This window comes from Mya arenaria, chromosome 9 (assembly GCF_026914265.1).
Source record: "Mya arenaria isolate MELC-2E11 chromosome 9, ASM2691426v1".
In the NCBI taxonomy this organism is placed as follows: domain Eukaryota; kingdom Metazoa; phylum Mollusca; class Bivalvia; order Myida; family Myidae; genus Mya; species Mya arenaria.
Window position 1 is genome coordinate 48,759,501 of NC_069130.1, and position 15,424 is coordinate 48,774,924.

The following is a 15,424-nucleotide window of genomic DNA, read 5'->3' on the forward strand; positions in this document are numbered from 1 at the left end:
AACTCGTTCATGGTTTGTAACATGCATTTTTTTAAATTATGAAATAAAGTGTGGCAAATCATAAGGAGTGTTAAAAAAAAAAGCTGGAACCCTTAAAGATGCACTCTTACTCCAATATAAGATTTACCGCAAGTAATATTATTGTTTAAATATAATGAAAAGAATGGATAAATGTTGAAAACAGTTGTTCTTATGAATATAACAGAGTTTAATTTGAAAGAAAGGTGTAGAAACACGGTATTTCTACCTTATGCGACTATAGTAGATCACCGTAAATATTTTAGCACTTGCCAATCATTAAATATTTTTGCTATTAAATCGACGGTTACAATCCTATTATCAGTTATAAATGGTTTCCATAAATGCACTATTTAGTAAGTAGTTAAAGGTTTATCGCTCAAAATTGATGTTTGTTATACATGTGTATGTATTGATTTTGAATGAGAATGTCACTTTTAGCAGATGATGTTGCTCAACTAGTTTCTTTGAAGACCACATTTTTGTAACGCAATTGAAAATTAATTACGGCTGTGGTGTTGCGTGATTCATTGATTGACATTATCACGTGATGTTATCAATGTATCCAAAACAGGGCAACATATCCACCACTGTTTTTTAAGTCCCGGTGGCCGTGAGGATTAGTCGGCTGTTTCCAACTTTTTTTCTTGACTTTACCAGCGTGGGTTCACACCTCACTAAAACCAAAATACTTTGTTATGCTATAATTTCTGCAATTTCGACATCATAGAGTAAACTAATGATAAAATAAGTGTTTTAGATGCATTACCGGGAAAACTAATGTTTGGTTCAAAACATGAGCGAGTCACTTTAATAAACTCGAGGCCACCACTTCGTATGCAATAGACGCGGGAGAGCTCAGATCGGTTCAGTTTGTGTCATGGGTGGAGTCCCAATGGTACGCAACCTTGGTTTGGCCTTACATCGAATAAGGTCACCACGCAGAAATATGCACCCCAAAATCCCTGCATATACCCATATAGGGACCCCCACCTACACCAAAATCCGGTGATTTTATATGACGAGATGTTTAACCAAGGTTGGGTACCATGTTGTGCCTTGTGTCGGTAAGCTGGTTCAGTTGTGTTCACTATCATGTAAAGTCATACCTGTCTAATATGTTCCACGGAATGTGGTGCTATGGGCCGGTATTCTAGTTCAGTTGTGTTCACTTTCATGTAAAGTCATACCTGTAATATGTTCCACGGAATGTGGTGCTATGGGCCGGTATTCTAGCTCTGTTGTGTCCGCTATCATGTAAAGTCATACCTGTCTAGTATGTTCCACGGCGGGCTGTGCCTGTTGTCGGTACGCTAGTTCAGTTGTGTCCGCTATTAAGTTAAGAAATACCTATTTAATGTGTTCAACGGCTTGTTATGCCTCGGGTCGGTATGCCAGTTTAGTTGTGTCATCAATCATGTAATGTCACACATGTTTAATCTGTTCCAAGGAGTGTGGTGCCTCAGGTCGGTGTATGCTAATTCAGTTGTGACGGCCATCATGTAATGCCACACCTGTTTAATCTGTTCCACGGAGTGTGGTGCCTCAGGTCGGTGTATGCTAATTCAGTTGTGACGGCCATCATGTAATGTCACACCTGTTTAATTTGTTCCACGGAGTGTGGTGCCTCAGGTCGGTGTATGCTAGTTCAGTTGTGACGGCCATCATGTAATGTCACACCTGTTTAATCTGTTCCACGGAGTGTGGTGCCTCAGGTCGGTGTATGCTAGTTCAGTTGTGACGGCCATCATGTAATGCCACACCTGTTTAATCTGTTCCACGGATTGTGGTGTCTCAGGTCGGTGTATGCTAGTTCAGTTGTGTCGGCAATCATGCAATGTCACACCTGTTTATTCTGTTCCACAAAGTGTGGTGCCTCAGGTCGGTGTAGGCTAGTTCAGTTGTGACGGCCATCATGTAATGTCACACCTGTTTAATCTGTTCCACGGAGTGTGGTGCCTCAGGTCGGTGTATGCTAGTTGAGTTGTGACGGCCATCATGTAATGTCACACCTGTTTAATCTGTTCCACGGAGAGTGGTGCCTCAGGTCGGTGTATGCTAGTTGAGTTGTGACGGCCATCATGTAATGTAACACCTGTTTAATCTGTTACACGGAGTGTGGTGCCTCAGGTCGGTGTATGCTAGTTGAGTTGTGACGACCATCATGTAATGTCACACCTGTTTAATCTGTTCCACGGCGTGTTGTGCCTGTTGTCGGTGTATGCTAATTCAGTAATGCCCACTACTATGTAAAATCATACCTGTTCAATCTGCTCCATGGCGTGTTGTGCCTCGGGTTGGTTTGCTACCTCAGTTTAGTCTTAAAACATGTAAGATTGTACCTTCTTAAGCTGTTTCACGGCGTGTTGTGCCTCGGGTCGGTGTGCTACCTCAGTTTAGTCTTAAAGCATGTAAGTTTGTACCTTCTAGAGTTTTTCCACGGCGTGTTGTGCCTTGTGTCGGTTTGCTCCCTCAATTTGGTCATACAGCATATAAGTTCTTACCTTCTTAGGTTGTTCTACGGCGTGTTGTGCGTACCTTCTTAAGCTGTTCCACGTCGTGTGATGCCTCGGGTCGGTTTGCTACCTCAGTTTAGTAATAAAGCATGTAAGTTTGTACCTTCTTAAGCTGTTCCACGGCGTGTTGTGCCACGTGTCGGTTTGCTTGTTCAGTTTAGTAATAAAGCATGTAAGTGCGTACCTTCTTAAGCTGTTCCACGGCGTGTTGTGCCTCGTGTCGGTTTGCTAGTTCAGTTTAGTAATAAAGCATGTAAGTGCGTACGATTTTAAGCTGTTCCACGGCGTGTTGTGCCTCGGGTCGGTGTGCTACCCCAGTTTAGTAATAAAGCATGTAAGTGCGTACCTTCTTAAGCTGTTCCACGGCGTGTTGTGCCTCGTGTCGGTTTGCTAGTTCAGTTTAGTCATAAAGCATGTAAGTTCACACCTTTTTAAGCTGTTCCACGGCGTGTTGTGCCTCGTGTCGGTTTGCTAGTTCAGTTTAGTCATAAAGCATGTAAGTTCGTACCTTCTTAAGCTGTTCCACGGCGTGTTGTGCCTCGTGTCGGTTTGCTAGTTCAGTTTAGTCATACAGCATGTAAGTGCGTACCTTCTTAAGCTGTTCCACGGCGTGTTGTGCCTCGTGTTGGTTTGCTAGTTCAGTTTAGTCATACAGCATGTAAGTGCGTACCTTCTTAAGCTGTTCCACGGCGTGTTGTGCCTCGTGTCGGTTTGCTAGTTCAGTTTAGTCATACAGCATGTAAGTGCGTACCTTCTTAAGCTGTTCCACGGCGTGTTGTGCCTCGTGTCGGTTTGCTAGTTCAGTTTAGTAATAAAGCATGTAAGTGCGTACCTTCTTAAGCTGTTCCACGGCGTGTTGTGCCTCGTGTCGGTTTGCTACCTCAGTTTAGTAATAAAGCATGTAAGTGCGTACGTTCTTAAGCTGTTCCACGGCGTGTTGTGCCTCGGGTCGGTGTGCTTCCCAAGTTTAGTAATAAAGCATGTAAGTGCGTACCTTCTTAAGCTGTTCCACGGCGTGTTGTGCCTCGGGTCGGTTTGCAAGTTCAGTTGAGTCATAAAGCATGTAAGTGCGTACCTTCTTAAGCTGTTCCACGGCGTGTTGTGCCTCGGGTCGGTTTGCAAGTTCAGTTGAGTCATAAAGCATGTAAGTTCGCACCTTCTTAAGCTGTTCCACGGCGTGATGTGTCTCAGGTGGGTTTGCTAGTTCAGTTGAGTCATAAAGCATGCAAGTTCGTACCTTCTTAAGCTGTTCCACGGCGTGTTGTGCCTCAGGTGGGTTTGCTAGTTCAGTTTAGTCATAAAGCATGTAAGTTCGTACCTTCTTAAGCTGTTCCACGGCGTGTTGTGCTTCTGGTCGGTTTGCTAGTTCAGTTTTGTCCTCCAGCAGGGTGCGGAGCTTGAACAGGAAGTCCACTAGTTCCGTGTCCTTGACCTTCTGGTCATTGGAGTGGCGTACTCGTCGACCAATGTCCCGAACCTTAAATGTAATGTTTCAAATATGTATTGACAAACAAAGGTACAAAACATATAATATGTAGTAACGTATCTCTATATATATATATATATAGAGAGAGAGAGAGAGAGAGAGAGAGAGGGATAGATAGATAGATATGTTACTACATATGATATTGTATGATAGTATGCATGATAGAATATATATACATACATGCCCTGTAAGACTTCTTGGTTGTTTGGATAAGAGTAACGAATGTACAAAATAATCAATAAGAGTATTTGCAATGGTAATGTCAGGCCTAAACAAAATATGTCTGTTTCCTGTAACCCGACCGACCGTAATTGTTTACCGCCGACCGCAACTTTTTTATGCCCCATAATTCAAAAATTCAGATTTTTAGCGATCTCTGGCCTGTGATGACAACGATAATTTAAATAATTTAATCCTGTCCGAACTCGTCGCATAGTTACAAACGTTTCCGGTTTGATAAGTTGAAACAATGGCAAAACGCTTATTGGCTCTGGCATTAAACTGCAGGGCTTTAAATTGACCCGAGCTCCCGAGTCCCAGGCTTTGACGCACAGAAATCGTAAATGACCCAAAATTGATGCATCATACATTTGTAGTATGCGTCAGTTTTGACCCGGGATATTTCGGTGTGAGAGTAGATATCATCTGAAAGGAGCCTCAATTCATGATCTGAATGTTTGTTTAACCCGCAAGAGCAATTAACACCCGAAGTGACAAGTGATTATCGATCTGAAATTTGATCGGTAACTGTGTCAATTAGCAGCACTCAAACTCAATGACGTAATATTAACTCCACCTAATATGCAAATTACCGGATACCTTCCGCGTTTTCGCAATGGTTTTGAAAAACAACAATGCAAAGATATATTTTGTTCATTTATTTAAAGTTTTTTTTTAATATCTTGAAAAAATATTCATTATAAGTTTTTAATGAGTTATTAGATAGATAAACATTTTTCGTAGCACATGGTCTAAAAAGCGCGGGAAACAGGACTCGAAGGGTGAAAGCGAAAAGGTTCTAAGTGACATTAAGTAAAGAAGCAGATAGAACCTTTTCGCTTTCACCCCTCGAGGTGCAGGCTAACTTCATTTTAATGAAAGTGAAAGGAGAACTGCGTAGATCGTTGTCAGTGTTACAGTTAAGTTCTATAACAAAACAGTATCGTATAATGCACCAGTCAATTGTAACCACGCCCCCCCCCCTCCCAGGTCCGGGGGTATACCGGGGATAGCCGGGGAAAAGGGCCGTGTTTTACTTTCCAGGTGCCCCCGCAGGGCCGGGTGACCGCGGTGGTTTTGTCATAGCGCCAAATTTAGCGGAGTTTGGGTCTTATATAGAGTCTCTGGGTGCGGGGGCATTTGGCCGGGGTTTAACCATTAGTTCGTCCCCACAGGGCGGGGATTTTACCCGTGGTTGGCTGGACCAAAAGTCCAAGTCCCGGCTATTCCCCGGACCTGGGGGCCGTGGTTACAATTGACTGGTGCATAATAGTTATGGTTATGCCATTTATGAAAAATACAATGCTGCAATAAGAACGTTGAATGTTTTTGTTTACTTCCGGAAAAAAGATAAACGTGAAAGTGAAACTGAAAGTTAAAGTAAGAATGATGTCGTTGCAACTAAACAATCGCTGGTGCATATTGGAATTTGACAAGGATGCATTGGGTTACATAACAAACATGCATTAACTAAATAATACGTTCGTCAGAGTCAGAACATATTTTTCCAAATTTTGACTCTGGGAATTTTTTAACCACCAGTCCAGAAAAGGAAATAAGACAAGATATTCTATTAAAAGTTAAATTGGTTTTTTTTCATTGTGCTTGAGATTTTTACAGAATGAACAGTGGATCTAATATGGAAATTGTTTGTTTTTGAACAGGGTTGTTTCAACCCTGTTCAGTGTAGCCACAAACTCGACACTCACAACAGAAAATTCCTATTAATAGTTACAAATGTCGCCAGCCGATTTACCACCAAAAATATAGTTTGAGGAAGTGCAGACTATATTAATTGCAAGCTATGTTTTAAATAACCGAGGTAGATTTGACAAAGCAAGAAGCAATCATAACGCAATATCTATTTAAATAATTAAATCTGTTGAACTTAGATAAAGATAATATTAAAGAAGTATCCCTGCACCAAAAGATGAATGAACATCGAAACGTAAACAAAGAATTACTATCCACTCTAAGCGCATCATTCAATCACGTGACACAATGATGAAGCCAAGTGAATTTACAGTCGAAGAGAGATAATCCTGTAATGAGATAATGCAGTAAGTTAATCAGATTTCTCTGCCTTGTCTTTGTAAAGAAGAAGCGGGAAATCCAAGCTTGATTGATTGTCGTGCACATTTGAAGTCTACAGAGATATTTGTTTTACTTTGTTTTAGAAAACTTGATTGTAGTATTAATTTGCATTTGTAGTCTTTTGTGTTTGTCTTGGGTTAGCAATGGATTGGAATGATCATTATTTCATTCAGCTGCATTTATTTAGTTTTGTCATGTATTTTTACGACATCAGCAGATTTTGTATTTAAACCGAGAATGGCAGTTCCGTGAGATTCTTTTAGCCTCTTTCCATATATTAATATATGTAGGTTTGGTTAATGATGATAACATGCATAGATAACAGAAGTCACCATGGGAGTACGAGGGAGTAGGAGTGTTTGATTCCATAAATCAGTAAGTTCCATGTCAATGATTTGTTTTATGATGAACTGTGTTGTTGTTGTTGTTGTTGTTGTTGTAATCGCTTGTATTATATGTGTGTTTTATATGCTTTAGCCATTTAATTTAATCTGCCACTGCACACGATTAAATCGTACCTGGTATAAGATATTAGATGTTAACTTATAAACACGTTATTATTCATTATCTTATGGTTGTTTATATTTATATTTTCATGACGCTCCGATATTATATCTACCTTCGATAATGTTGAATATAGAGATATTGAAGAACACTGACAAACACAGTCTGTGTTTGTTGTTTGAATTTTAACTGCTACATATGGTAACCTGGACATATAGACCCACCCTCGCTTAGGAATTACAAATGTATTCTCATCTTAAAACCTGGAATGACCTAGAAAGCAACAATGGTCTCATTGATCTCAATTATCACACAGTTTCCCTGGTTAAAACATCACGTGATAGCCCACGTGGGAATAACAAACGTGCTAAAGTGCTGACGAGTAACCTGACGATATAGAAATAGAAGAGAGTTGCCCCTGCGAGAAAAGTTCTAGAACTAGCATCAAGTTCTTGAACGTTCAAGAACTGTTCTAGAACCTTAAGAACTGTTCTAGAACTACTGTTTTTAGTTCTTGAACTGGCGTTCTAGTACACAAATGGTTCTAGAACTCGGGTTCAAGAACTCAAAGTTCTTCAATCTTGTTCAAGAACCTTTCATGTTCTAGAAGTGTACACAAATGGTTCTAGAACTCGGGTTCAAGAACTCAAAGTTTTTCAATCTTGTTCAAGAACCTTTCATGTTCTAGAGTTCACTTCTTCAAGAACTGTAACTCAAAGAAAAAAAATAAATATTTATTTTGTAACGTTAACAGTTAAGTGATTTTGTATTTCCTTTTTTAAGCGAGAGACTGAACAGGTTAGAAGATGACTATAGATCTCTGAGGCACATTAATACCGCAATCTAGAAGAGAGAATGTCTTAGCTAGAAGGAGTCCTGAAACCCAAGCAGAGCCAGTCACCCAGTGGACTGGATTAATATTGAAATAATAAATGAAATTAAATCAGGTTGTGCTAAATGTAAGATAAGATATAAGGGTTAGTTTGGATTCTGGTTACATTATTCATACATGCTATTCTGTGGGTCGATGGGGGACAGGCCCTTTTGTACTCTGTTAGTAGGCAAAGGGCGGCTGGCCCATTTGAAGCTTGTGGGAAATATGCATTTTAAGGTTCCAAGATTACATTTAAACATAGCTTTTCTAGTTGTTAATGTATCAGTCAGACAATTGTAACCACGCCAACCCCCCCTACCCCACCCCGGTACACCAGGGATTGAGAGGGGATGTTTTTACCTTTCTCAAGTAAACCTGGGAGGAAAAGTGCGCCCGGTGTGGGGCTCGAACCCACGACCGCCGGAACACTAGCACGGCGCTCTAACCAACTGAGCTAACCGGGCACCTGGTTCTTACCCACACACACTACACTCCTCCCCCCATTAACCTTTTAGGCCGTCGGAGGCACTACTGCCGTTTACCGCTGCCACCAGTCAAGTAAACCTGGGAGGAAAAGTGCGCCCGGTGTGGGGCCCCAACCCACGACCGCCGGAACACTAGCACGGCGCTCTAACCAACTGAGCTAACCGGGCGGCTGGTTGTTACCCACACACACTACACTCCTCCCCCCATAAACCTTTTAGGCCGACGGAGGCACTACTGCCGTTTACCGCTGCCACCAGTAAAGTAAACCTGGGAGGAAAAGTGCGCCCGGTGTGGGGCCCGAACCTACGACCGCCGGAACACTAGCACGGCGCTCTAACCAACTGAGCTAACCGGGCGGCTGGTTGTTACCCACACACACTACATTTCTTGTTTATCAACTTCGTTTACAGAAGATTTTTTCATGAACGCAAACAACTGGTTCTAAAATATTTTTTGAATCGGTTAAGAAATAGTTTTCTCATACAACTTCTGTTTTAGTGACCATGCTGTACATATATAACTGATAGGCATTTATAGTCGTTTATATGACTTTTAAACTTCACAATGGACTTACGTTTTGTTTAAGCAAATGTCTGCAGTCTTTGGTTTGCCATGACGTCAATGTACCAAACAGTAGTTTTTAATCTCCACTATTAGACAGCGTGAAATGTAACACATTGGCTGATAGCTGGTAAGATCATTAATCTATGTGATTTCTATCCTCTAGGGCAATTCAAAGTCCATTAGTTGTCTTAATCACTGACAAAATGTGTACAAACTACTGAATAACAACAATAAGCCGCCATTTTGAATTGAACCGGAAGTACACTTCTGCAGACGATAATGGATGAAGCTTTCAATTTTTGTGTTGTTTATTTGACCACGATGGCAAACTGGTGAGTTTTTACCTATCACTTGTAGACTATTGTTGAACTAAATTGGTTTTGACTCCTTACTTAATGTACAAAATTATTCAATGACAATATAAAGTGACTGTAATTTCTGGAAAGACAATGTCAATCGTCAGTTGAATTTTCTTTTAATTAATTTAAATTCTTATAATTAAATATTTAATTTTTTTTACAAAAAAATCATAAGCACTTAATGCAATTTCGTTTCATCGCTTTGAAATGGTTTTACTTGTGTAATATTTTCATTTGATCGGAAAAGAGACAATTTAAAGAAGTCGCGAAAATATGTGACAGTTTAGACTTCATGATTTGTGACTGCATTCATTTAATGTTCTTGGGTGATTGGGTAAAGAAACCATGTGTTACTCATAATTGTTTATGATATTCACTGAAATATTTGTCCAATTTAGACTCAATGGAGACGAGTAATACACAACCAGACCGTTCAAGTGAGGATGTTAATTTTCCCTGTTTCCGGTACGCCTGACCCCTGATCACTTGGACACCGTACAGACCCCCAACCCACCAACATGTCCTGTACAATTTCTGCAGGTGTTCACTTGTTTATGACACCAGAGTTATTGGTAAGGATTTGAGTTAAGATAATTTTAAAATTTATGAAGTTTTTTCTTGTCATGAAAGCGTCATAGTGGATTTTAATGGAACCAAATATATATTTAACAGAAGTGAGTGTAGCTGTAAATACAAAGTCGTACATTTATGGGGGTTTTCTGGGAGGACCCATTTCTCTCAAACATAGCCATTCTACTACGAGAACAATGCCTGTTAACTGTCATATGACTTGACAGTAGATTGCAAATAGTTTACTTTTACTTTGAGGCTTATGTAAATCGCCCTGTACCTACAATTAATACTAGTGAATTTTGTTTCAACTGCAAAGTAAAACTTCAATGTGAACAACTTAAAATCTCATCAATTCTATAATCGTGAGTTCAAATAATTTACAATTGGCCTTATTTAAAGAAAGAAGACTTTATTTTAAACTTGCTTCTTATTATTAAAATCTAAATTCAATGTCATATATTTTTCAGGGAAACAGACTTAAAATAGAGGAAGACAACTGCCATTTGAGAAAGAAAAGGAGTACATGGGCGATACATATTACTGCACTGTGCACAGTATAGAATCAAATCATCTACCAACTCCATGTTAGTTGCTGTGGGCATCAACATTGATACAGATGCAATTTCGGAAACTGTTCAAAAATAAGAGTTACTCTATCTTAACTAATGCAGAAGTAAAAACCGTTCCTGTATAGTGAAGGACTTGTTTACACTAACTAGATGCTAAAATTTTTCTTGCAAGTTGCTGTGATTAAATAAATTACAAACTTACACATCAACCCTAAAGAAGAACCATCATCATCTACAATGATGTAATCATTTTGCAATGTGTATATACTCACAACAGTGTTATGTGTAAGTTATAAAAAGTGGAAGTGTTATAAATGAAGGACTCCCTGACAAAACCATAGAACTGTCATATTTTCTAATGATTAGTCTTGTTTCATTATAACTTCTTAAACCATTATTAAAATTTAATGAATTAGTTTTATAAATTAATAGTGTTTAATTGCATTACTTAGTTTTTTTAATTTCAAATGTTTTTGTTCTTTAAGATTTTGTTCTGTAATGCTGTTGATTAAGCCTGGAAGTAAATATGTTGTAACATGTAATATGGATATTGTTTCTAATTAATGTCACAGATTCTAGTGGTATTCCACTAAAAGTTTACCGCTGGTATACCACTGAAATACCATTGGTATACCACCAGCATACAGCTGGTATTCCACTGACATTTTTACTGGGGTATTTCAGGCAATTTGTTGTTCTGGAACTGTTCTAGAACTTGGGAGTTCTTCAAGAACAAATAGAACAGTTCCAGAACAGTTCTAGAACTTGGAGTGCTTGAGGACAAATGTTCAAGAACTAGTTCTTGAACAACAAATGGCCTCTTAGATATTCAAGAACTTTCTCCAGAACTTCTAGAACAAGTTCTTGAACTCATCTATTAAGAGTTCAATTACTATTCTAGAACTGGGTTCTATATTCTAGAACTGGGTTCTAGAACAAATTTTCATAAGTTCTAGAATTTGGTTCAAGAAGTTCTAGAGAAAGTTCTTGAACATTTAGTTCTAGAACTGCCATTTAGAGTTCAGGTACTATTCTAGAACTATCTTCTAGAATCTGTTCTAGAATAATTCTAGAATACCTCGCAGGGGTGCTGACCATATAGACAATGAAGAAAAAACAGTTTTGAAATTAAAGATTTTATGCTAACTTTATATGATGTATATATATCTACAATTGTTTGAAATTATTTAATTTTTCATCATTTTAATTAAGAAACCATTTCTCTTTAATCTGTTTCATTTTCGAAGTTGTTTTGTGAATAACAAGGCAAAACATAGGCAAACTCTTTCTAATGAGTAAAGTTTGATTAGTGTATATATATATATATATATATATATATATATATATATATATATATATATATATATATATATATATATACTCATATGTAACACCATATGATGGAGTTCTGCTCGGATTGGTTACGTTCTCCATCATTGTTTGCCTTCTTACACAGCGACATTAATTTTATTGTCAATAAAATATTAATTTTTCATTTACCATCATGCTTCAATAAACCTGGGGCGGTCCCTATGGTTGTTTTACACGCCGACTCTTAGAGTCACTGTGCAACATATCAGCACCTTATTAATACAAACATGATCGTAAATCATAATGGTGAAAACCCGTTTAAAACCCTGTTCATACAGCGCTATCAGCGCTTTGATTAACTTGTGGAAACTATTTAATGAAGGTACTGTATGTGTACTAGTTTTGCTGTTTCACTGTTTAAAAAAGAAAATGGTATTAATTTTTGATCAGTCAGTCTAAGATTTTTTGACACTGATTCTAGTCTATTTAAACCTATTCCAGTCCAATCATTTTATAAAGTATTGATTTTTAATATTACCCTTAACGCGTTAAGCACAACTATGTCAGGTATTTTGACCAGTGTAGACCATTCAGGGTCTACACTGTTCGCTGCCGAGTCAGTAGGTAAGGTTTAAGGAATGACGTCACCATTACGTCATATGTACTTCCGTTGTGTATGACGTACTTCCGTTGTGTGGAAAATTCTCAATAAAAAAAAAATGTTCTTATGATTGATAGACATGTTTTCACATGCTCAATACACTGTAAATCAAACATATCATTATTCCTGAAACTTTTATACCTTAAGTATCTATTCTTGCTTGATTTATCATTTAAAGTAGAGATTAAAGCATAAACCGCTGCCCTATAGTTGAAAGGTCATTTTGGAAGAACTGTCATGGCGGACGGTGCAAATTTTAGAGTTTGTTTTTCAAGTGGTGATTTTTCTTAGGAATAACTTGACCCCCCTTTTGTATTGGCTTAAAAGTTAATTTAAAGCTTGTACTTTAAGAATATGTGGTTATCATAGCCTGCATTCGCTCGAAATGCCTTTAAATGTTGTCTAAAAATATAATTTTACATTGAATTATAAAGGGAATATCAATGGTGGTGTGTAACCTTAAGTGCCCAAGCAGTGAACAGCGTATACGATGGGTCTACACTGGTCCTGTACAATTCTGACAGCGCTCTAAGAGTTAAATGGTTTAGTTATTGATTCTAGTCATTTATCAATCGAAGTATAGATTTATATATATATATATATGTTTTGTGGAGATTCTCGCCAGTTCATGTTGTAACAGCGGTTTGATGCTAGTCAGATTTTATAGTCTAGTTATGATTCTTACCATGTCTAGCCAACTGTTTATATTATAATAGTAATTGCCATGTACATTTAATTGTAATACAACTTGATATTATTACACAGTCTATTTTAAAATAGTTTGTGCAATAATATCATGTTTTATTACTACAAAATGTATGCATTTTGAAAGTTTTGTTTAAAACATTTGCCAAAAATAAATTGTCTAAATGTTATTTGATTCACTTTTTCACTGGGTTATATTTGCAAAGTGTAAATATGAACTGCTTCCCTGGTGAACATACTGAGAATGCTCAAACCCAGGTCTTGCCCTTCAAAAGGATGCATTCTACAACTGAAATACATGTACAATGGCTGTTAAGCTAGCAGTTTAAACTTATTTAAGGCAGAAAGCTTGAATCTATATATCACACTGAATTCGTTTTAAAATAATTCACCTGAAATAAACATGAATATTGGATAATTCTGACATTTAAAAACAAGAGGGCCAAATTGCCCTGAATCGCTCACCTGTCATATATTGCACATTGGTTTGATAAGAAATCTGGATGGTTCAAAGTAGTTAAGGTTTTTTAGAAGTCTGGAATAAGCTAGGACTTATGGAGTGTATCAAGTAAGAGGATGATATGTTGAACAGTGATGATAACATGGAGTCTGGTGAATGAACAACAAGAATTAGTTTAATTGCTTTTATTAATGAACTCAGTATTATAACAAGTGTTGGCAGTAACATATCTTTTAAAAATGTGTTAATTATTGTAGCGTAACAAAAAGCAAAAAAAAACGGTAGAGTAAGTTGCCCACATTTTGATATTTTTATGCAGTTATAGAAATATGATGTTTTACATCAGAAATATGATACATGTAACACATATGTTTAATTCTAATGAAGCAATGAGTAGCTATCTGCAACAAAATAATAAAAATGACATTATTTCTTCAAATGCCCTATTTGTATGAAATATTGAATGTTGTAAGTATTAAAAAAGCATAATGAGGAGTTTAAAACAGTCATTACATATCAGATAGATTTACTGGACCACTTATTGCAAAGTTTTATATATGGTTTTACCTATGCCTGTTACCAAAAAGAACATAATGTAAATATTGCATTGCTGAATGAAAGTAGCCACCATTGTTTTAATTTTATGACGCAAAGAAGTATGGATTTTACATAAGCATTACTGAACGGTTTGTTGGCATTGAAAGTAAATTTATTTGAATGAAATGACAATGTTGACATTGAAGCAAGGGCAAGTATGATAGTTTTGCTTAGTTTTGTATTGTCAAGCTGGATGGATTTAGACATAAAATAGCATGATTAAAATTGTAATAAGAACTAGATGGATGTCGGCGGAACGCCAACAATGTCGAGCCCGTTGTTTCTTCTAACAGTAAGGTTAAGTAGGGAAGTTTTATTGACCTTGAAGTATGACCTTGACCTGTTTTTGATAGACATTTTGGCATTTGACCTTGAAGCATGGCCTTGACCTACTGATGGTCATGGTTCTTGCACCCGAAACACCACATTCTCATGTTGATCATTTGTGCAAAGTTATTTCAAAATATGTTGGTAAATAAGGAAGATATAGCCAGGACACCAGACGTTTTGGCATTTGACCTTGAAGAATGACCTTGAGCTTTAACTAATAAACAGGGTTCTTGCACCCAACACACCGTCTTCTCATGTTGATCAGTTGTGCAAATTTATTTTAAAATCTGTAAATGAGGAAATTTTAGCCTGGACATGAGAAATTTTGGCATTTGACCTTGAACTGAGGGACATGGTTCTTGCACGTGACACATCGCCTTCTCGTGTTGATCATTTGTGCAAAGTTATTTCAAAATATATTGGTAAATGAGGGAGATATAGCTGGGACATGAGAAATTTTGGCATTTGACCATGAAGCAGAACCTTGATTTTTAACTAACAGACATGGTTCTTGCTTCCGACATACCGCCTTTTCATGTTGATCATTTGTGCAAAGTTATTTCAAAATATGTTGATAAATGAGGAAGATATAGCCTGGACATGAGAAATTTTGGCATTTGACCTTGAAGTTTGACCTTGACCTTGAACTGACGGACATGTTTCTTTCAGGTGATACATTGTCTTCTCATGTTGATCATTTGTGCAAAGGTATTTAAAAAAAATGTTGGTAAATGAGGAAGAAATAGCCGGGACACAAGAAATTTTGGCATTTTACCTTGAAGTATGTCCTTGACCTTGAAGTGACGGACATGGTTCTTGCACGCGACACATCGCTTTCACGTTGATCATTTGTGCAAAGTTATTTTAAAATTGGTTGGTCAATGAGAGTGATATAGCACAGACACAAAATTGACGGATTTACTGACTTACTTACTTACTAACGAACGAACACCGGACCGCCTTTGTGACAACTATATCGAGCTTCCACAAGCGGGCTCGACAACAATGAATCAAAGTATACAAGCATTTGGCATTTTGTAACTAAAAATCAAAAGGTACAAGTATTTTGTTCAATGAAAATATGATTTAAAATATACA

The 15,424-nt window shown here is 37.6% G+C and overlaps 1 protein-coding gene and 1 non-coding gene across 8 annotated transcripts in view; both read right to left on the reverse strand.

The window, feature by feature from the left end:
* Positions 1-15,424, reverse strand: part of LOC128246663 (uncharacterized) — a 37,262-nt gene that overhangs the window by 3,870 nt on the left and 17,968 nt on the right. For all 7 annotated transcript variants that reach the window (XM_052964975.1, XM_052964974.1, XM_052964973.1 and 4 more), the window contains exon 3: positions 3,853-4,011. In XM_052964975.1, coding sequence (XP_052820935.1) covers positions 3,853-4,011 — 159 coding nt within the window. The remainder of the gene's footprint in view (positions 1-3,852; positions 4,012-15,424) is intronic.
* Positions 8,102-8,175, reverse strand: Trnat-agu (transfer RNA threonine (anticodon AGU)). The gene has a single exon. It is a non-coding gene; the product is annotated as a tRNA-Thr (tRNA).